Here is a 24,108-nt window from a genome sequence, read left to right on the forward strand (position 1 = left end):
GAGCACCTAAAGATGAATACAAGCAGCAACATGCAATCTTCACAGAGTTAGAGTTGAACCCACATCCAAACCCACTGCCTAAGCAGTGTGTGATGCACCAGTGGTACATGTTGCATCATTGTGCCACTCATTGTTATTACTGTAACAAAAAAAATTTTTTTTACACTGTATGTGATTAGGGGGTCCAGACAAAGAGCCCCCAGGACAAATCCCCCTCATTTGAAACACAAAGTAGGACAAGACCTTCTTAATCAAATAAAAAAATGACAAAAGCGCCTTTTTTTTTTTTTTTTTCAGTTTTTTGCATTTAATGCAATTTAATACCATTATAGTTGGAGGAAAAATATAAATTAAGTAATTTAATACTGAAGTAATCCTATAAAATATTGCAGTCTTTCTCTGTTAGTTCTTTTCTAAATGGTGTAGAACACAGCATCAAGTGGTAGTAAATGAAATTTAAATAAACCTAAACACTCAATGATGTTTTTAATATTGCTTTTTTATTTTTCAAAGACATGTTGTTTCTTTAATTATGCTTTCTTTATAATTGTACAAATAATTTTATGTTGTAAAACAGTGAGCTGTACATTCATAATCCAAGTATTAATGTATGCTACAATACTTACAATGCCTTCCTTATTTCAGTGTCATTATATAATAAATGTTGTATGTTACAACTCAGAGAAGTGTTCATAAACTACAAATAATCAGAAGAATTAACATTTTGTTAATAATTGGTCCTGAGGGGGTCTTGTCCTAGGTGGGTTTTCTCTTGAACTCATGTGATTGACTTTTCCAACATATGGTTAAAGTAATTTCATAACTTAGTCTTGAGTCTGGCCTGCCAAGGTCCATGGTGCAAGGAAACTCACTGTTAGAATTAGAGATTGATATGTTTCATTTTGGAGAACAGCCAGTGTTTTAATTCTGATGTGACAATTGATTACAGTTTGCACTGTGAAATGAGGATATTGCCTGAAGTGAAATTTGTTATTCTGAAAATATTGTATGCACCAGAGTATTAACCTCACAAAAACACTTTTTTGAGGTCACAATAGGAGTTCATTTACTGTGTTACGTCGAAAAATCACAAGGTTAAGCTTCTGCTTCTTTAACCTAGTAGATTGTATCATTCATCTAACAGAAGATGCTTTGTTTTGGCCAACAGTGCTCGCAACTCTCCATCTTCCCATCGGCCTGAAAAACCGCAACCCATTGTCATGTTTATAGCCATGTCACTTTGTTCACATGCGTCAGACAACTGGTCCCTTTGTTCTTACTTTTATCTCTTTAACACAATATCTGTAGTGTGATAACCATGAAAAATTGAGATTAAGTCCAGCATGTGAGATCTGTGGGTACAGATGTAAATTAACTAGCTCCTACCAAGAGGATTATTGTAGCTAATTGCCACTGAAACTGAAAATATTTTTTCTTGGCTATAAGTAAAGAAGCTATACGTACATCCAATGTATGTCTATATATATATATATGTATATACACATATATACATACACACACGCATACTATATAGTGTGTGTGTATGAAAATACAGGAATGTAATTGTGAGAAATACATCTTTCTGTTTCAGTGATATTGACATCCCTGGCAACACACATTATGTGATTTCATCTCAACTACATTTAATTTTAGCCAAAGTGAAAATGCCCTCTCTACACAGTATCCCAAACTATTAGGGAACAGATGATGAAGATGAGCATCCACGTTTGGTTTTTGCTGCTGAAAAAACTAAGCTTGTAATCTGTTAAGTAGTTTATAAATGCATATGAAGCTGAAGCCCATATAGATGACTAACCCTGAGATAACCTTGGCTATATTCACAGCAGAGGCCAAAGCAGAGAAATGCTGCTTAGGTATGTCTGCTAAAGGAAGTTCACACTGTGTGTGTTAGAGAGAAGGAATCAGTAGGGGGTACCGCTTTTGGCTGGTCATAATAACTGGAAGCATTTCACCTTAAAGCACTGTTTGAACTCAGCGCTGCTTAACTACATTTGGGCTCTCAACATGTACCTGGATTCTCATCAAATGTATAAAAAAAAAAAATTAAAATATTCATCATGGTTTGTGGCAAGAGTTGGGGTCACATGCAAAGTTATGTAAATCGATGCATATGTATAAACAACCTTGAACCTCTGCAGACTTTTAGTAATGAAAATTATTTCCACTGTCTTTGCAGCAAGTTTGTGTCTTTATAAGGTTGAATATGCAGTCTTGATGTCCATTGAAAATGTTATGTGCTTACACAATTTGCACTGATGAAGACAAGTTCCCATCTAAGGACATTGGGCTATAATGTTTTATTGTACAAGAGTACACATCATACAAGGGTCAGACAGTTATGTTATTTATTTCCTTATTAGCACTTTTCATCATATGACAGAAAAATCACTGTAATCTCTGGTCTCTTTTAATGGGAGAAGCAAGGACAGTGTAGGCGTTGCGCCCTCAACCACAAATAGATGTATGTGGTCTGTTTTTTTAGAATATTAGAAAGTTTAATAAATGCTCACCAACCCACAGATTATTCCAACTGGTGCTTGAGCCTCCAAAAATAAAGTGTAATTAGGCCTGTGTTGGAAACACATGCGTGATTTACCTTCACTTTTAATTTACTTGGAAACAACAAATCCAGTCCCAGCTGAGAGTGCTTGCCTAATTATACTATACTTAAGCTTTTAGAGCAATAAACTGGTATAGACCAGCTGGGTTTAGTTGCAGTTTCAGCTTTGAAACTATTTTAGCAAGATTTAGTCAGTTCAGGGTCTTCATTTTTAAGCTTCAAGGTACCTGCTTTACGAATGGATGATTTGGTAATTTAATTTTATGGGCATCCCTGTTTTCTTCTGTTTGTCAGAATTCATCAGTGTTGGTTTATGGATGGTTCCTGTTTCAGTCAATATTCTATACAAATTTTTAATACAAATGGACTTAGTAATATTGGGAATGACTGTTAACTGGTACTGCAGATAGGAGTTCTTCAGTATTATGCTACTGTCAAACCAAGAAAGTTATCCTCTTTCTTCCTCTGAGTCACAGTAGTTGTTTTCTTAATGGAATTCTATCTGTAATTTGGAATTCATATTTTTGTGGCATTCTGCTTTCAAATGTGAAGCGCTTACTGTTATAGTTTTATGGAAGACCATGGGCTGCAATTTCAACATCAAACATCTACGTTAGAACTGGCATGACTCTCCCGTGTGGCATTGTGGGCAATATAACATGCCCCCTCCCCATCACACACAGGACTCAAGTAAGCTGTCAACATTTGTTTGAAAAAATATTATTCTTCCATTTATACCTTAAAATGGGTGCACCTCACTGTTTTGCATCCTGTACCTCTGTTACGTATGGATCGTCTCGATCTACGGATTTAGAAGAAAAAAAATGAAGTATTTTAAGTGTGTTCTGCATCACGCTTAACTGTCATTGCAGAAGATTAATTGACTGGGCCAGAAGATGTTCCTTGACTGAAACAGGTGAGCAGTCTGTACAGGGCCAGGTAGCGGCTGAAAAGCAGGCTTTGGGTCTTGCAGCCTGGCTTGATCAAGTCCAGCTATTGACGGGACAAATACTCATTCTGCGGCCCTGGCCTTTTTTACCCAATAGCACCCTTTGCTTTTCTGCTAATGGCTTTCTGTCCTTTCAATTTATAGGCCAGTATTGACCTTCCTGACCTGTTTGAAAATGTGATGTTTTTTTGTTACTCAGTTGCTGAATGTGTTCACAACAGCCTGATTATTAAAAGCACCTACAAATTTTCCGTTCTCCAGCACCTCACGGGCCTGGCCAGTTTCATTAGACACCATAAACTGCTCTGTTGCGGGTCAGCGATGAAAAAATTTACCTAGAGAATTTGAATTATTTTTAGGTCTGGGATGGGTGGATTTTCGGCCTTAGCGATACGGAATTGTTGCGTCTTATCCTTTAAACATTTTGGCTGCTGCTACTGTGACAGTTTCCCAGAAGTTGGCTGATAATGTTCGTTTGTTTGAGGACGTCCGCCAGTACTTATTCATGAAGGAGGAAAAGTACAGCCCAGTGTTTTCATGAGGATAAAAATACCTCCAGATGTATAATTTAAACGCTGGTTCTTAAAGTCTGCATTCCTTTGACACTGTTCCGACACTTTAATTATGAATCATTGATTTTTGAGGAGATGAATGCAAACCTTAGCAGCTTTTCTTTCTTTTGGTTATGAAGTAACATCAGTGAAGTCACAGGACAGCTTTAAATGAAACTGACACCCAGAATATTTCTTATCCCTTTTTGTCCTTGAATGTAAAAGCTAGAGTTAGTGTATTACATTTCACGCTACAGTTATGGTGTAATATCCTCTTTATCTGTGAGCTCTGTACCGTATGAACGCTGGAAGTCCAAAATTAAGTTGTGGAGCAGTAGGGGCTTATGACTGTTTTTCATGAAACTTGTGTGTCACCAGAGAGATAACTGTGACACACCCAGTTCAGAAGCACAATGTCTATATACGTGGCAGTGAATTTTGAAACATGCTCAAGTGGGGACTTGCGGGATACCGACCTACCTGGAGGCTGGAACTTCAGAGTCATAAACGACTGACACTCTTTTCCATCGGGAAGCAAGAGCCCCTAGTCGTTACCTTTCTTATACAGTCCGTCATATCGCTTACCCTATTGTACTGCGAAGCAAACGATCTGCATTGAAAGTGCATTTGATTACATTCATGAGTGTTTTTGTTTTCAGCTACACTTACTTTCATGTTTGACAGGTGTTTATGATAATGCCGAATGGTTACTTATTTCTAAATACGCATGGGCAGACCACAGCAGGCAAGCGGATGAGGCCTGTTTTGGAAATCATCTTGATGGAAAAGAAAACAAAAGACTGAAGTGACATCTCCTGACAGATGGCTTGCCCTCCAGCCTGTGTGCAATTAGTTTCCCTTTTTCCATGATGATAGCATCGGTGGTGACAAGGGGAACTGGCAGAAAGGACGGATGAGGCTGAAGAGCAGGGTTAACTAATGACAGGATCTGCCTGCTTTCCTGCTCCAGGCTGAGGATTGCTCTGATGGGCCTACATCAGCTAAGCCGGACCAAATGTGGGGCCCGAGTGAAGGGCATTGTGCCACCCAGGCTGTGAGGAGGTCACTCTCAGACTGGTCTGGGTTTAGCCCACCAGCTGCTTGCTTGTGAATCCAGCAGGCAGCTTTGGAGCACCGGCACAAATCATGTGTTGCAAAAGACCTTTGGGCAACTACAAGGATAGGCACCGGAGCACTAAACTGGCACAGATCTCCTAACTTTGTGTCAACCTCCTGTTCCCTCACCCTCATCAGGACTTAACAGCAAAACACACGGGGAAAACAAATGCTGTCAACTCCTCTGTGGAGGCCTCTGATAATACAGGTACAGTGCTATTACAGTGTTACTCTGAAATACACTGCAGCTCAGTAAAAAAAAAAAATGTTTCAAACACTGCTTTAAGCAGCCTTTTAAAAGTCTTTCATATAACCTGATTCCTACATGGGACATTTAAAGACTTCGTCAATGAGATGTTCAGTTGTACTTGTTCTGTAGCAGCTAGCAGGTACCAAAGTCTTTTTCAGTCTGTTTCAGATACAGATCAACAGCTTGGCAGAATGGGACTGAAACCCCCTAAGAGCCATATTCAAAAAAAAAAAGCAACATTTCTGATAGCATGTATGTCGTAGTTAGGATACGTAATTCACAAAGCGATCGGAATGTGTGTAAACCTTCCTTAGTTTAATTGCTTCACTGACCCCAAAACCACTACTGACGCAACAGGATCTTTACTGTCCAAGTTGGCCCACACAGTGGTATTTGGAATCCAACATGCTGATGGCAGAGGGTTTACTAATGAAAAATACAGCTCTTTCCTGGCATGTAACTTTACACGTGGTTATAGTAAGTAGAGCTATGAAACACTGTGTAGTAGTTAATAACCCACCTTTATAAATTTAATCCTTTTTAAATTCTAATTTTGAAAAATGCCCTTGGTACTATGTTAAAGTGCTGAAAGTGTGCTTATCTTCGATGTTGCTTATAGTGCTTTTTGCTGTGATGAGAACAGACATTAAGGACCTATTGGACCTAAAGTATTGTGGTGTCTTCCATGTACATTCACCTTTGAGGATCGTGTTAGAAATGTTCTTTTCATTAAGATGCCTAATTGCCGAAATGTCTTCCCCTGTGAAATCCTTCATGGTCATCAGTTGCGTACTTTCCCTTTGCCTAACCATGTAATCTCAGCAAATTGATCCCATTATTGCGTTTCCCTTAGAAAGATATTTTAACAAGCTGCCAGTAATGGCACAAAAGACCAAATTTACTGCAGGTCTTTCAAAGAAGCACTGTGATGCTGGAACCTGCAAAAAATAAAACAAATGCTCCTTGTTACTTAAGGTTCCTTGTGATCTGAGTCTTTTTTTTTTTTCAGATATGCACTTCAGATATGAACCTTTTATCATTATTGGCAAGTGTTGTCAAGAAAAACATTTACATGTGACAATGACAAATTGTTTAAAACAGGAAACAACTGAAATGTTGAGTGAGCCACAACATCCGTGCAGATGGGTCTTCTTATTGACCACACAATTTCTGTTGAAAATTTTGAACTATTGTATATTATGCTATGTAAACAAACTCACTTATTATAACACAATTTTAATTTAACATGAATGCATGGCATGGATAGATGGGGAAGTAGTTTTAAGTTTTGTTTCATTAATAGCTTGGCCTCTTCTGAAGGCCATTCTCAAGTGATCCCGCAATCCACATGTAGCTCACAATAAGGAATTTTCAGTGCATCACCTTTGTACCTTTGTAGTAGAAAGATGGGTAAATATTCTCAGTCAGGTTAAGGTGATATTTGCTGTTATGCAGCTTTTCAGTGAGCACCCTGTGGCTGAATACAGAGGAAAGGAGAAGAAAACATGTCTTGTGATCACAGAAGGACTTTAAGATGATTAAATCCTGTAGCTTATGATGACTCTGAGATGAATAAATCTTGCAGCATGCTGAGTCTGTCCTCTGCTTGGGAATTATTCAGGAAGGAATGCTGACTGTTTGGGCTTCATTTATTTATGTATTTATTCATAGCAGCATGCAATGTATGTGACACAGATATTTTACTTCAGTAATATTCAGTGGTAAAGGAATAAGACGTGCATTGGGACATTGCCTGGGGGACCTCTATGAAATTTTAGGTGTGAGGGTGTTACACTACTATCTTGTTTCAAAATGATTTAAGTTGCTGGGATTCAAGAAGATGGATAAAGCCCACAAGGATGGAGAACAGTTGGGGCAAGTTTGCTTTGTTCCTAGTAGAAACTAGCACTATTTTAAATGTTCGCATGTATTTGCACAAAATGTGTGTTTCAGTATTTACACAATGGACCCAAATTAGCTTCTCCCAAACTAGTGTAAAATGATGGGAGAAGGTGTAAAATGCGTGGAAGCGGGAGGGGGACGTGACTCCTGCCGTCAGCATCACTACAGACATGTCGGCTCCCTTCTCTCGGGTGTCAAGGCTCTGTCGAGTGTGCAGCTGCCGGTTTGCTGGGCGCAGAGGTGTGATGCGATCCGCTCCGACGCAGAAATGGTCCCAGTGCTGTGCCATGCCTACAGTGAGGCTGTCACACAGAGGGGCTGCATGCTGTGTCACAAACTCATCCATCTGTGTCGATATTGCAAAAAGCTGTCCTGCCTCTACACTCCATGAGCTCAGTCAAGAGATTGTTTCAGGTGGAAAGGGCTGCGATGTGAATGTGCCTCACTGCACTCTAAGTGACTGTTTAAGCACTCATCCTAACATTGCTGCTATTTAACAATAGGGTGTGACCCACTACAGCTAGTGGTTTTGTGCTTGCGTGGAAGTTTTACAGAAGTTTCACTGTTATTGTAGACCTCGCCAGCTCCTATCGACCGAGTAGCTCAGCCACCATCCTGCTAGCATTAATTTTGCATGTGATTGCATGACAGCCAGGACAGGCATGGTCTGCCAGTTGGAAGACAGACTGGAAAGAAATTTGATCCGAGGAGCGGTAGGGCACTTGTTTGCTTCGTGGGGTCTGTGATCGCAAACAAAGCCGTGCCTTGGCGCTGTGCTTGTTGGTGACATTTTTCTCCTAGTTGTTTGGAATTGCTGGGGCTTCCTGTATGAAGCAAGGCCTCACTTACTGAACTGTACTTAGAGTGAGTGTTTCTGTTGATGGTTTATTTTATTGACTCACTGTACCTAGGTGGTGCGGTGGCGTGACGGGCTTAGCCAGGTCCTGCTCTCCGGTGGGTCTGGGGTTTGAGTCCTGCTTGGGGTGCCTTGCGTCTGGGATGCGTCCCCTCCCACTCCGGCCTTACGCCCTGTGCTGCCGGGTTAGGCTCCAGCTTGCTGTGACCCTGCTTAGGACAAGCGGTTTCAGACAATGTGTGTGTGTGTGTGTGTGTGTGTGTGTGTGTGTGTACCTATGTACTGTTAGACTGTTAAAATTGTACTGTAAGTCACTTTGGACAAAAGCATCCATAAAATTAATGAATGTTAACTGGAACCAAGCAGCCAAGTCAAAGAGTTGAGAATAGGTAACATCAAATGTCACTTGAGAAACATTAATTTCACTCATGCTTTAGGGTCAGGCTTGTGAGCCCATCCCCAACTGGTCCACCACTGGGAGGAGGAGGCACAGGAAATGTGCAGCAAGGCCCTGCTGTATCTTAACTGATCCTCCTCACCCCTTTTGACAGGGCTCTGTTCACTGGGACCCATCGCTCATGCTGCCGCTCTCCTCGCGCCGTCTGGCCGGCCTCGCCCGCAATGTGGTTGCTCACGACTCCGCTAATTCGATTTCTCCCCTCCATGCCTCATCCTCCCACACCTCTTCTGCTAACATGCCCTCTGTCGCGTTTCTGAGGCTTTTCCTCAGCCAATTTATCTATGTGTACGTTCCCCACCGCCACCCTCGCTGTCTGACTGCTGATTGCTTGTTTTTGAAATGTCTGAAACAAAAGTACACCGTGTAGTCATCACTAATTCAGAGCAAGTAGAGGGCTTTCTTCTTGTCTGCTTGCCACTGACAGTGTACATTATTGAAGAGGACTCCCCCTTGGGCTTCCCTTTGTCTTGAATATAGCACAGACCTCTGGCAAAGCTGGCTCAACCTTCCAGCTAGATAATCTCTTAAGTGATAACTGCTAAAAAATAGTGCTCAAAACCATATAGTATGCCAAAGAAATGTCTTTTGTTTTTATTTCATCCATTGATTAATAAATGTTTAGAATACTTTCCTCGAGTGATAGATCAGTTCACCATAATAATAACAGTAATTTCTCGTCGAATGAGCGCTCACTTTGAGTGAGGCCTGTATATACGGAATAATGTAAAGTAATATAAAAATATTAATCAGTAAGTGTAAAGTCATTGTAGGCAGTACTGTCTTCTATAAAGTCATTCATTGTACGGTTGATCTGGCTGTTGGAGCAAGTTGTGGTTGGGGCAAATAATGGGCATTACCTGAGTAGTGACTTATTTTTGTGAAAATACAGTTTTTGCAATTGTTTCGAATTAGTACATAGACTGACTCAAACTTCTAACCAGAATCTCTGTGGATTTTAGGATTTTTCGATACAGAAATGAACATTTGTGCGCTCCGGACCTCTTGACCTTGTGACCATGTGATCATCTGATTCTACACTAGGTGCTTGAAAAGTCCTAGAGAAAAACCCACATGCAGTCATCCAACTGTAAAAGACACTTTTTAAATCTCTACACAACAGATTTAATGATGGTGCTCTGTGGTTTCACATATTAGTACATCTCTGGTTGACATTGTCAGAAGGGAGAGTTTGAGTTAATGGCCTTGGTGACCAGCTCATTGACATGTACCAAGGAGCACACAAGGGCAGTACTCTGTTTACACACAGATGGAGTTTGGGCCACCGAGGCTTTGCTCACATTCCCGCATCTCGGACTTTGCATAATATTTACAAGGAGAAATCAGGAAAAGTATCCGCACTAACTTTCATTTCACCAAGTTTTTAATGCTGTAGATTCTTTTTGACTCTTCCTCATGGTTTGGCTTTACTATCCCAACCATTTCATGATTCTTTGAATTTCTGTGGATTTCTTCTGTTTTGACAAACCCATGAGCAGTCATGTACATGGCATAGATCTCCTCAGTTTGTGTACTCTGTTTGGATTTGATGTTCATTAAGCCTTGGCTTTAATTTTGTGGTGTACAGTAATTAGTTTGTCAGGGAATCTTGCACAGGTGCTGTCTTAAGCTGGAGTTTTTCAGATCACTGTTAAAATGTAAGGAGTATATAGCCCTGTTTTTCTGTTTGTCTGGAGTACATCAGTGTTAGACATGGTACAAGATTCTGATGCCATCTGTTTTAGCCTCATGTTTGTTTGTTCCAGGTTGGTTGTCTTGCGCTGAATGTTCAGTTCTTTTCTAGTCGGACTTCAGATTTACATCAGAAATTCTCTCCATCTGGGTTTGTTTTTGTCTAAAAAAAAGAGAAGATTGTTGCTCAGCTTTCTTTCTTCAGTATTCAGCTGGTATTAATTCAGGGAGGCATGTTTCAAACAACAAACAAACAAGCAGCTCAGATTGTTTAAAAGACACCATGATATGCTAATTTTCTGCTGAGCTTGTTCAATCCAATGGCTAAATCCGTGCATTTGCACAGTGAAACTGTAAGAGCACACGAGCTGCTCTGCGGGGTGGAATTCTAGACGTCAGCGCAGCTGATGGGAAAGGGAAGCTCAGTAAAACCGGGGCTCATTTCGGCGCAATCTGTCCGATCCAGCTCAGTTCCCTGTCCAGTCAGATATTCGCTGATCCCGCGCTGCAGCTTCGCCCCGCACATTTCACAGATGGTACTGGGGATCTTTGCTGCCGGCCTCTGAAGCAAGTTCTGCTCACGCTCGTGCACACAGCGCTGATGTTTCCCGTCGTGTTGTGACATTTGAAGTGGCGTCTATTGAGCCGCCGCGGCAAGCGCTCCCAGCACCCGGCAATTCGGCACGCTATCCAGACCATTAATCGCAGCCCACCTCTCGGTCTGAACCAGACATGTGCCGACTCGGTTTGTCTGAGTGTGTCGCAGTAGCAAACGCTCACTGTGTCCCTGTGGTCGGCAACACTCTGGGACCCTGCCGTCATAACCACGTAAATGTTTCATTGCTTTAGCCATAGTATTAATTGAAAAGCAAAATGGCAACACGTTGACTGGATGCGGATATTTCGCCTGTTCATGTCAGACAGGCTGACAGCATTTCTTCCCTGTGGGGGGTGTAACACATCCTCCCCGGACCCAGATACACCAAGTGGCAGACACTCCATCTAAATGGACCGTGGACAGGCATAGCACAGCAACAGTGGCCCCTTGAACTGCAATTGATGTCTTTGCATAAAGGCCAAATTGACTTGATTCAGATAATCAGGGATGCCAGTTTTCTCACAATTATATATATATTGGCTTGTTAAGACTGAATATAATGAGGACAGTGGTATAGACACCAATGTGAAGTGTTTGTGCTCTGTTTTTGGGATTTTCTAGATCCTAATTTTAGAATTATAATAAGGTGTTTATTTAGTTGTGCATGTTTTGTGATGTTAATTGGGTAATCTGATCAGCCAGTGCGAAGTAAGACATTTTCAGAGCACGAGACTGACAACCCAGAAAGTCCAACCTGAAAGTTTTAAATTTGGAATATATAGACTGCTGCTGGAATGAAATTCCACTGATACGTTTTGCCCTTGATCCAGGATAGCTGGTTGCATAGTGGTTAGAGCTAATGCCTTTGGGTCCAAATGTTGCAGGTTTGATTCCCCCTTGCCTGCAGTACCCTTGAGCAAGGTACATACCCTAAATTGCGCTAGTAAAATTACCCAGCTGTATAAATGGGTAAAGAATTGTAACCTTAACACTGTAAATGGCTTTGGAGAAAAGCATCAGCTAAATGTAATCATTTTTGGGACAGCAGGATGGCACAGCAAGCAGTGCTGCTGTCTCACAGCACCTGGGTGGTGTGAGAGAACATGGGTCGATCTCCGTTCAGTTTGTGTAGAGTTTGCATGTTCTCCCTATGTCTGTGTGGGTTTCCTCCCACAGTCCAAAAACATGCTGTTCAGATTTACCCATAGTGTGTGACACACAAACAGAGAGAGTGTGTTCCACTGATGTATGGATGAGTGACCTGTTGTAAATAGTTTATCTAGCAGTGTAAATCACCTTGGTGAATAAGGTATGGACTGATAACATTACATAGAGTTCATTGGAAGTCACTTTGGAGAAAAGTGTCTGATAAATAAATAAATGTAAATTGTTATTGTCCACTGACATTGCAAATTGAATGAATCAGTGCTCAGCCCTAAGTTTATAACACGTTAAAAGTTTGACATTAAAGAGGGCTCCCTGATGTTTTTCATAGCCTAAAACATTTGATTTCAGTGTAAAAGGAACTTAAATCTGCAGTAAATACCTCGAGCAAGAAAAAGTTTTCCACTGCCATTATTTATTTTAATGCACACTTTTCTGGCAAGACATCAGTGACTACAGTTACCAGAGAAACGGCTTTCCTTCTTCTAAGCCTGATTGATGCCATCAGCCAGGATGGACTAAGACGGAAATGGAGGGCCCCCAGTTTTGGTCCACATGTTATTCCGCAGTATCAGAGAGGGTGTAGTAAAAAATCCCAGTGATGGTTCTTTGTGTGCCAGCACTGGCACGGCGTGAAGGCCAGGCCATGCAAACCGCCACCATCTGCGTCCACGTCTGCGGTGGCAGGAGACTCCGGCTGCTCTTCAGGACAGCTCGTTCCTGGGCAGACACCCCTGTCACGCAGAACCCGAAAGGTGCTGCATGACTTTTTCGCCCATTTATACGAACAAATTAAAAAAAAATTTGCCTGCAACATCTGCAAGAAGTAGTTTTTTGTAGTGTATTTTTCATTTATTACTATTTTACATTACATATATTGTGAAAAGCTGAAGTGATTTTTCTCTTCTTTCTGTAAGGGTGAAGCTTGTTTTTTAAGTTTAGTATAACTGAAAACATATTCCCAGAATGCCAGGTTGGTGGCGTTTCATTGCATTGGATGTTTACGCTGCCAAACGATGACTGGCTGTAGTGCCCATGAGTGTTTTTTTGGAGAAAATAAGGAACAGCTGATGTTCCTGGAGTGTTTGTCCAGTTATCCTTGAGCAGTGCTGCTTTTAGGATCTCTCCTCTGAAAGGGGTTCTTTTCCCCTCCAGTTGTGTCCCGTCACAAAGGTTGTGTGTTTCCGTGAGGTTGTGCCGACAGCCAGTTTCACTGAAAAAGAACATATGTGTGATTAAGTTATCTGTGGTGTCATGAGAGAAGACAGGTTTTCTGGTGTCATTGTACAGGCACCCATCTGACAGTTCTGCACTTTTCACATTTTAACCACATTCCGAGTCTGCGGACTATTCTGTAGGGTCACGTCATAATTTCTCAGAGCGCTTTGATTTCAGCCTTGCTTGCAGATTCAGCCACAAAATTCTGGAACCGAGCAGAACATTTGGCTCTCTGTTTGCCCCAGCTCTCCCGCAGATAAGCAATCCTGTAAGTAAGAGCAGCACATGTGCCATGAAACTGCAGAGCTCAAGTGTGAAGCAGAAATGACCAAACTTAAGATCGAACTCATGACACATTTCCTGTCAGATGGAGAAACAAATATTTCTTTGATTACCAGGTAACACTGGTGGGGCACAGAGTGGCTTGCAGAGCACCTAGTTCCAGTTTTAATGGTGACACACGGCAGCGAGTGAGAGGAGCTAGTGAACATGTAACCTGAAATACTGTGTCGGACAGATTGAAAAGTGTCAGGTGACCCAGTTCAGTCTTGTCGTTCATGTGAGCTGCGGGACAGCTTACACCTGGGATGGCGCACTTCAGCCTGCTGAGCTACCCAGGTGCCTCGGTGTGGGTGTCCTAGGCTCCTTACCTAGACTCATTAAAAGGGTTTTTACCTCTTAAATGCTGGGGATTTAAAAAAAATATATAAAAATATTATATTTATATATATATTTTTTTTTTTTATGTATACCATATGCATATACATATATATGTATGTATGTATAGTTTTGACAAAATGATTTTGATTTTTCACTGGTCATTGTGAGTATGTGGGTGTTCTTAGGCATCCATTCGTACTAGGTTTGTAGAGTTCAGTGTTTAGCACTGAGAATACTAGTATCAGTGGCCTGTAGCAGATGAAGAGAAATTCTGGAGACAACCACATGGAAACAGTAAATTTAATGTCATTTTGCATATTCTAGAAGACTAAATAAATCCAAACCAATCCAGAAAATGAAGATCACGATGGACATGTCGCAATAATATTTTGTCGCGCAAAAGTCTAACTGAACAGGTGCCGTCCAGCTAACTTAACGTGAGCGAGAGAACAGATGAATGTTTTCAAAGATGAATTATGAAAGTAAGAGCCCTTTGTTTTGCGAATGCTAGGATTATGAAGAGAGTGATTCATCTGTGAGCAATCTGAAGTGGACTGTACTGTCGTGTTGGGCCTTTTGGTGCCAAGTGCACCAGTTTCAGAGCATGGCCATCTAATATTTCACCAAACAGATTCACTGTGTGGATCTTCAGGGCCTGCAAGTGCTTTAGAAATGACCTTCATCTGTGTTTAGGACGTGTCTTGAGTTCTACCGAAAGGTGAATTACAAACCTTTTCAGGTTCATTGTAAAAGTTCATATTTCAGCATCAGCTCTGAAAGCCGGCCAATAATTTACAGAACGACAATGTTTTTGGAGTTAATACAGGCGTAATGTGTAATGGAGGGTAGCTGTCCACCGATGGCCCAAGAACTGTGTTTAACAACATTTTATATACTTGTCTACGCTTCTGTTAATTATGTCAGCGCAGAGGAGAGCAGGAAAGGGCAAAATCATCGACAGGGAGCAGCGCCGGGGAGAAGCCCACCCCTCTGAAATCACGAAGAGCTGGCAGACATGTAAGGAGAGCCACTGGCACACTGCATGTGCATTCGTGAGCATATGGAATCGATGGGGGAAAAGGCTGGTCGGTGAATCCACTTTGTCCTAGGATAACATTTTGTTATCTTTTTTCTACTTGCGCTCGATGTGCATGTAAATGAGGTGTTACGCCTCGCTCAGCCGGCCACGCCCACCTTGGGTATATTTAGAAGCCTTTTATCTTCCTAAGGGACGGAGAGCCAGTGCAGGAGAACAAACTGATATCACAAGCCAATACAATGCTCTACACAAATTCAGAGTCTGTACCCCGGGTAATGTGGGCACATGACACGGCGGAACAACGCAGGCTTTAAGGATGCGAGTTGGAGCGAGACGGAAAAGAATCACGCAAGAACGTCAAATAGGAACGTCACACAGCGCAAACATGCTGCACGTGTACATGCGGCCAACAGACACGCGCGGCTCCACGTAAAAACCCGTTGCTGCCGTCATTGACATTTACCCCTGCTGGCAACATCCACTAAGTCACAGGGGTAATCTGCAGCTCACCAGCTTTTCTGGTTTCTCTCATTGTTTTACTTCCCGGATAATGGTTGGATTTACGTCGCCAGTACTTGGACCACTGTAACTTATAGTCAATGAGAGCGAGGATGTAAGTGTTCAGCGGAGGCCTCTTTTGCAAAAAAAGTTTAAAATTCAGTTGATTACCAACCCATTTGCACATGTGGAACTGTTTTACGTACAAAAAATCCATAATGTAAAGTAGGGAAATGGTCATTATTATGTATCAGCCCAATACCTGGCAGTCATCTGTGCTGAATTTTGGCTGACTTGTTGTACGAAGCCATAGAAGACCATCACATCCTATACTTCGATTTTTGACAAATGACAATGATACTACTTCCCGATCTCCATAGCACTATGTCCCCCTGGACTGTGTCTGATCCTGTTTCACCTACCTGTAGGTGCAGATATATTCCAGTTAACCTGTTGCTGAGAAAACTGTTCTTTATAGTTCTTTATAAAACTGTTTTAGTTTTTCATTTAGTTTTGTTTATTAGTCCTTTAGCACTCTTGTTAAAGGACTAACATGGTTTTAGAAGTCATTGATTTTTAAGCTTTTTCTTTGAGGAGCAAATAAAAAACTTGCTGAAGCATCTTTACATATACATTTCCAGTAGTAGGCAGGTTGTTCCTCACTTAATGCTAGTTCAGTTTAACACTGTTGAAAAATGATAGATGTTAAAAAAAAGCATTTGGTTTAAATGTGATTTGTGCTGCATTGCATTTGACCAAAATTCTTATCACACCTCCACAATCAGCTGGTTGTGTGGTGGTTAGATCTGCTGCCTTTGGATCCAAAGGTTACATGTTTGATCCCCAGCCCCTGCTGTAGTACCCTTGAGCAAGGTACTTACTCTTAAGTTTCTCCAGTAAAATTACCCAGCTGTATAAATGGGTATGTAATTGTAAATACCTTAACAGGTTTCTTTGAAGAAAAGTGTCAAGTAAATGTAAACAATTAATTACTTGAGACTTACATGTCTGCAGCTATGTCTCTTAATGTAATGTATAAATTATTTGAGATGTACATCGCTTTGGACAAAAGCATCCACAAAATGAATAAATGTAAATGTAAGAGCGCAGCTGAGACAAAAACCGGTCACGGCCAGCGGCGCACATTAGCCAGGGCTCCTGACCCCGAGGTGAGCCTGGTCTTGTTAACCTCATTTGGTTGAAAATGTGTTTCCTCACCCAGTTAGTGTTACCAGACAGTGCTGAATGCTGTCCTGTGGCCGGCACTCTGAGATCCATCTCCTTCACAAAGAACACTGGCTCGTTTGTGCTCCGTATTGCAAGCCAGCTCACACAAGTTATTCCTTGATTCATATGGCGACTGCATCCGTAACAATCACATTTTAACTTTGAGTTATTGCCTGTAATCATGTCACTTACCAAAAAAATGATATGAAGAACTGTCATATCCATGAGCCACAACAAATTACTTCTCCATGCACTGCTGTGATTCATTTTTTATTAGACATGTTTTGCTGCAGTGAATTAGTTTGCACTTTCTGTCTTTCAGAATCTTTTCCATGAGAGTGTACTTTAAGTGAGTCTTTCACCTTGCGTAGCACATCTGAATTAAGTACATCATGCTTTTTTTTTTAAGATACAAATATTTCCCAGGTAAACTTCACTGCAGAATATTCCAGAGGAGATGTATTAGTGTGAAAAAGAGGCATTGGATTCCCCCGGTGACATCTAAGGGAAACCACAGCATGGCACATGTCATGGAAGATCCTTGAGACTTCTCAGAGAGACACCTAAATGACTAAGGGGGCAGTGTCACAAATCTGGTTGCCATGGCCGCAAAGGCTAGCCTTCAGCTCGGCAGAGAGGGATGATAATACCAGTTTGCTGAAAAGACGCGTGTGTAACTGAGGGTGCCGAATGCAAAGAGGTCTGCTCAGAGTGTACTGTAATATTTAGAAGGCATGGAAAGTGCAGACCATATGGTGCCATTCGTACATGTCTACTGTATTCACCGGAGCTCTTTCAATTATGCATGTCTTTTAAGATGCTGCTGACATCAGTGCGCACAGTAAGTAGCACTTGGCGGATGTTCAGATGCTCTGCACGAAAACCATTCCTGTTTTTTTTCTTACTTGCACTTCCTCTGTGTGGAAGAATGTCTTGCGTGCCTTCTTCGAGTGTTTCGTGCGGCTTCGCGCACAGATGCACATCGGAGTGTGACAGCAGATGCTCCAGCTGTTCTTTGAGAGGGTCTAATAGTATATGTATAACAGAGTATCCGGTCTGCGTCAGAGTTTTGACAGATGAAACAAAGCAGTTTCAGCCCCCCGACACACACAGCATTCTTGGTGTAATTTATGGCATGGTGAAGGGTGCTTTTATCTGCCCATGCAGGGCCTTCAATCCCTTTTCATCCTGGAGCTGCGGGGCAGGTATTAGTAGGAGTAACTCACTGGTGAAACCTTTTCTTTACATTGGGAAATGGATGCTGGGTCAAAGTGCATGACGTTTGACAGCAGGGTTCTTACTGCACTCACTGTACCTTCTGCTCAGCTTCTGAGTAGAATCGCTCTGTGTGTGTGTGTGTGTGTGTGTCTCTCGGCATACACCTTATTGATTCAGCTGATGCAGTCACTTCAGGGCTTAATCGTCCCTGTCACATGTGCAGTGACGCAGTTGCAGTGTTGAGCCACCAGAAATCTGCAGAAAGAATCGTATTCCTTTCCTTTTCATCATGTCCAGCATGCATCTTCACACTGTGCAACCGCTTCTAATTTTACTTACTCTAATTTTAGCCCTTGCCATTGGCACCTCGTGCTTTGAGAATATTGACCAACAACAGCGCTGTGGCACTCTGCTGCACTTTAGGGTCTCGCCAGCTGCAGATTCTCCCTGGGGAGTTGTTGACACCATGGTATTGTGGCAATTACAATAAGCGGCATATGTAGCGTTGTAGTTTGGAAAGGGTACAGTCTCTCCTGGGAATGGCGCTCGGCAGAAGGCCCGTTTGTGACGTTTTGTAAGTATTATGCTGTTCACCCTCGGGAACGACACACCTATGAGCATTTGAAGGGCTCTCTGTTTGTCTGCAGCAGCCGGCAGCCTTTTGCATACAGGGCACTCCCCATCTTTCCACACAGAGAGTGTGTTGACTGCGTCACTGTGGTGCCATGTCAGTAACTTTGGGGCAGTTCTATAGAGCGCAATTCAGGACCCCCCACACAGCTGGACCCCAGCTCACAACTGGTGAGGACCGTCCTGTACATCCTACAGCAAAAGTGTTCAGCTTGAGGATTTGCTGGGTAGTGGAAGGACCACAGTACACACCACAGGTGTATGTTCACTGGCTTGGCTGGGGTGGGGGGGTTGCTGTCACTTTAGCGTCACTTTTGGAACCACACGTTCTGTGTGTTTCCAGGTGCCATTCAGCATCGTGTTCCCTCAGCTTACCGGTCTTCACCTTGACTTGGGAAGTCTTTAAAAATGTGGCAGAGTTAATGTAAGAAGACGGGATGTCACAGGAGTATTGCTGTGTCTGACTGTACACTCCTGGCCACCATCCCACTCATTGCAGAGATATCACACCGCCTGGCTGGAACTGACGCATTATCAAAGCCGAAGCGAAATTGATGGTGATGAGCTTGTCCTTGTCATCATTTGCTCCGGAGCGCTCCTCAGTCCAGCATGACGGCTGCTGGTGTCCTGAGCTTCAGCCAGTCCTTCAGCGTTCACTGGCTGGCTGGTATGTAGGAGTCCACCCGGAGCACATGGAACACAGGAATTTCTATGACATCAGTTATGCTTCCCTTTGTTGGCATCTGGCAAGAACCTCGGGGATGTGTACAGGAAAAATGTTCTTCTGCTGGGAACAAAAGGTGAGAGGTCTCGGGGAAAAGCTACAAGTTTTAACACACATATAAGGAGACATGTATGACTGTATATGCTCTTAGGACATGGACACTTTATATTTGTCCTCGGCTTAGAGGGTGGGCACACTCGGCACACTCTGCGCTCTGAAGTGAGTCTTCTCAACCATCACACTTCGCTCTGCGCTCCTGTGATCTGCTGAAAACAGTGTGGCTGCTGGGAAGCGGAGCTGCTCCTTGGCTCGCCTCCTTTCTTAGTGCTTCCTCTGTCCCACCAGGACCTTGTGTGTTTTCGGAATCAAAGCGGAGTGCAAGCAGGCAGACATCTTTGAAATGTGACAACAGGCAGCATGTGTTAGCATTAACAGTTGTTCCACTTTTCCCGTTTTCCACGTACAACACAGTACGGTATATAGGATTCTGTGTCACCTCAAGCTGAGGTTTGAACGGGTTGCCCTGCATCGTGTTTGGAGAAGGGCCACCCTCCACTCTGTACCCACTCTGGGGGGTAGTGCCATCTAGTGGTGTGCACCAGTATCACACATGCAGGGTTGGGTTTGCAAAAGGCTGTTTGCCAGGCTCTCGTCTGGAGCCCCCCCATCCATGACGTCAAGACCCAGTTCTGCCACTCAGACGCTGAGAGAAAGCAGTACTCCTGGAATTGAGCACTGATGCCCGGGCACAATCCAAAACTGCAGGTTGGAATTGCTCTATTGGGTCTTGCTGGACCTGCAGCTAAAATCAGTCCACCAGCGCTGCTTGACAGTGCCACCATTGTTCTATTGAAATACTACAACTAACAGACCCAGACTGAGTGAAGGTTTGGTTCGTTCCTACTCATAAAAATGAAAAAGGTAAAAGCTGCATGTAGACTAACTTTTCCTAATATGTAGCAGCTATCTTAACCAAGCTGGACATTTTGTGTGAAGCCCTCAGTTCACTGTTGTGGGATGTGGTGTTCTTTGGTCCTGGGATGGGTTCTGCGCAGCATTCATCACATCCAAAGCTGCACACTGTGTTTTACACTAAGGCCATCTTGCTTTGCATGAAACTTAGTGACCCTTTAAAGGATCACACACAAGTTGCTGGTTATCATTTTCTTGTAAAGAGAGGGACAACTGGTAGTGCAGTGATTTAAGTTACTCCCTTTGGGTCCAAAGATCCCAGGTTTGATCCTCCCCTCCTGCTGTAGTACCCTTGAGCAAGATACTTACCCTAAAATTATTCCAGTAAAATTACCCATCTGTATAAATGGTTAAACAAATGTTAGTTCCTTAATAGTATAAGGTACTTTGGAGAAAAGTGTCAGCTGATTGAATAAATGTAATGCTGCTTGCTTTTATCTGCAGTCTTGAATGCATGAGAACCGGTTTTTCTTACTCAAACACAGTGACAGTACAATCAGAGCTCCTCATCAGCCAAACGGGAGCTATGTGCATCGACCCGGCACAATACCAGAGTGGTTGTTGAATGGTTTTTGTTAAGGTGTTTACAACCCATCATTAAAACCCACCTTCCCTATGAGCAGATATCTTCTTTACCTGTGTTCAAGTGGCAGTCCAGTAAGAGGAGGATCTTCTTGCACCAAAACACCAGATGCTCCAAGGGTGCAAAATGCTCATTCACCTGTATTCCCAGAGGAGGAAACCACAGAGTTTGTACATCCCAGGGTTTCCTTGGCTCCCTGTCTCTAATATTAACATTTTGATAAAATGGTTTTGTGTCTTACCTCATGTATTTATCCAAAATGACTTGAGATTTTATCTGTTGACATCTGGGTATTTTTACTAATGCACTTAAAAATAAGGATCTAGATTGGGGATAGTACAGCAGGAGCACTTGTGGGACTGGAATGGGTGGTTCTGAGTTCATGTGATGTGTTTAACCACCAGTGAGCCCCCGTGAGTTCACAAATATGCCATTTCCCCCATCCTGTTCTTCTACAACCAATGAGAGGTGCTGTACATCTTGGATGCGAGGGATGAGCCCCAGGATTTGAGCCCTCCCAGCTCCGGGTGGCAAGTAGTGCGACGTGCCGCTCAGGACAGGTGTGCCGTGTGCGAGGCTGGGGACTTGTGGTTAGACTTGTGGATGAGCGCAAGGACAGCAGGCAAGCAGCTGTGTAAGGCAGCGAGAAGACCCATGACAAGAAGTTACATGTATTTGTAAGTTAAGTATTATTAAAGTTCATGTTTAATCCAAATCCCTTTCAGCAGACAGTAATATCAGGACAGCTGATAGTGTAGTAGTTACAGCTGCTGCCTTTGAACCCACTCTCACCTCCACCTGTAGTACCCTTGAGCGAGGTATATTCTCTGAATTACTCTAGTAAAGTTACCCATCTGTAAACGAGTAAATCGTAGGTGTGTCGACATTGTAAGCTGTTTTAGAGAAAAGGGTCAGATAAATGTAAATAAAACCCTGAACTGATTCTTAGAACTGAGTTGATTCTAGTCGAAGACACCTTTTGTGGTATGTTTTGCTCTTTTCCCATGCCATTAAAATACTACGCTAAGTTGCACTGGCCTCATTCAGGCCACCTTTGCTGTCGTGTGGACGGTGTTGATCTGCCACCTTGTGGAGCTCCCTGAACATTACAAACCACAAAATTGCTGTCAGCCATCAGCTTGTATTGACTGTAATGGGTTTTGTGTTTCTTTCCAAAAATAGCACTTCCTTTGCCTCGCTTTTTTGTCGCTTGCCTGTTCCTGAGACATGCCTCTTACTCGCGCTAATGGCTGTAATTAAAGAGGAATGCGATGAGCTGTCCCAGCGGCCTGCCCTTCCACGGCCTTCTGCTCCTCTTCCTCTCTGCTCTAAATTATTGAAAGCATTAATTTGAGCTCCTACACAGCACCCTGCTGCTTCATTAAATTCAAAATACTCCACATCGTCAAATATGCGTAGTAATCAAAACCTTCAAATCAGCGCTGCTGCTTATCCCCTATGTTACAGTACACAGAAAAGGGTCCGGTTACGGAGAGGCGCTGGGCCTCACTCTTGTTTCAGGTTTTATGGTGCAGCAAGGAAGCATCTCTTGCAGAAAGAATCCTGAGAGACCTCAACTGTCTTGAAGTTTGCTGGGTCTTCAAAAGCAATGCACTCTTAAAGTAAAGCAAAGCAGCTGTGAGAAACAGAAATCACTGTAGGCGGAAACCTCAGGAGGTTTTTGCGAATGTGGTGACAATGCTGGCACTTTGTGGGTGATGCAGCTGATTGCGCTGGTGCCATTCGGCTCTGCAGCTATAGATTCACGCATGGCTTGAATTCCCCTTGTCTGTATACAGTGTGAACATCCTTCCCATGTGTGCATGGGCTTCATCCCACAGTCCAAACATTGTGTCTTGAAATTGCCTGTAGTGTGTGTGAGTGAAGGAGTGTGACAGGTGCTTCTGGGAAAGGGTCCAGCACGATCCTTATGCTGGCGCTTTAATCCATGGTCCGACCAAGAGGATCAAGCACTGAGCATGGTACTCCAGTATGGACAATCTTGCCCTGAGACAGTTTGTTTCACTGGCAGAGTCTGTGCACTTAGTTTTACCATGTAACAACAGGAAGGAGCCTGGCACACACACACACACACACACTTTCCAAACTGCTTATCCCATACAGGGTCACAGGGAACCGGAGCCTACCCGGCAACACAGGGCATAAGGCCAGAGGGGGAGGGGACACACCCAGGACGGGGCACCAGTCCACCACAAGGCACCCCAAGCAGGACTCGAACCCCAGACCCACTGGAAAGCAGGACCCGGTCCAACCCACTGCACCACCGCACCCCCTGAGCCTGGCACAGCAAACAGTTATTGTGGCACCCATTTGGGCAATGCTCCCCACTAGTGGGGCACTCGGGCCTGGCACTGTGCAGGTGATGCGAGGCCTTTTGGTCTGTCAGCAGTGTCCAGAGCACCTGTACAAGACTCTCTGACTCGCCATCTTGACCTCAGCAGTTACACACAATGACACACAGACACACTTCACAGTTACACTGAAACACTCACACTGACTCGCACTCACCATACGGGCTCCTACAGGTCCGAAAGCGCACCGTACCACTGTATAGCGGTTTTTGGTTCCGAAATGCCCGTGCACTTTGGATTAGAGGCCTCCGCTTTCGCACGCCTTGCATCGGAGGGAGCTGCATTTCCCGGCCTCCTTTCTGTCATCTTGGAGACTTCATTAACTTGTTGTTCAAACTGTGTGTTTTTGTAGTTTGCTTGTTGTACAGTTTTAGATTCTTTAAACTGATTTGATTTGTTTATAGAGCGTAGTTGCAGGATAGAATGACAAACAATAGCTGTGTCGGATGTTTCTGGACACTCAGAGCTGGGATTTTTCCAGAAGAAAAACTTCTCATAAGATCGAAGGCCAGTCATGACAGAGTGTTTATTATTCTGTGTGTGTACAAATGAGAAACTCAGCCAGTACACTGGTGTATTTCATTTCATATTCTGCTATAATAAGGAGCCAAACAAGATCCAGTCTAGCTGCTACAAGAGCACGGATAATACTGGCATCTGTGTGTCTGCCAGATGTGAGCATGTATTAATCTAGCTGTTGTGTGTGTGTGTGTGTGTGTGTGTGTGTTTTATTTAAAACATTTGTAAGGATCATAAAATTTGAAAAAACAGACCTTTTTTTAATAAACAGAGTGCCAAGCAGCTTTGATGTTTATGAACTTCAGATGTTGTTGGTGTCAGGTTCTTTTATT

General features: G+C 43.0%; 1 protein-coding gene across 4 annotated transcripts in view; it reads left to right on the forward strand.

The window, feature by feature from the left end:
• The window catches only part of pde4ba (phosphodiesterase 4B, cAMP-specific a), a 111,299-nt gene that overhangs the window by 44,372 nt on the left and 42,819 nt on the right, over positions 1-24,108 (forward strand). The window contains exon 1 of one of the 4 annotated variants that reach the window (XM_018754083.2): positions 19,315-19,406. The exons of the other annotated variants lie outside the window; for them this stretch is intronic. Within the exon in view, the coding sequence (XP_018609599.1) occupies positions 19,318-19,406 (89 nt within the window). The 5' untranslated portion in view covers positions 19,315-19,317. Of the gene's footprint in view, positions 1-19,314; positions 19,407-24,108 lie in introns of those variants that run through there. 4 annotated transcript variants of the gene reach the window in all.

The sequence above is a fragment of the Scleropages formosus genome, chromosome 9 (assembly GCF_900964775.1).
Source record: "Scleropages formosus chromosome 9, fSclFor1.1, whole genome shotgun sequence".
Taxonomy (NCBI): domain Eukaryota; kingdom Metazoa; phylum Chordata; class Actinopteri; order Osteoglossiformes; family Osteoglossidae; genus Scleropages; species Scleropages formosus.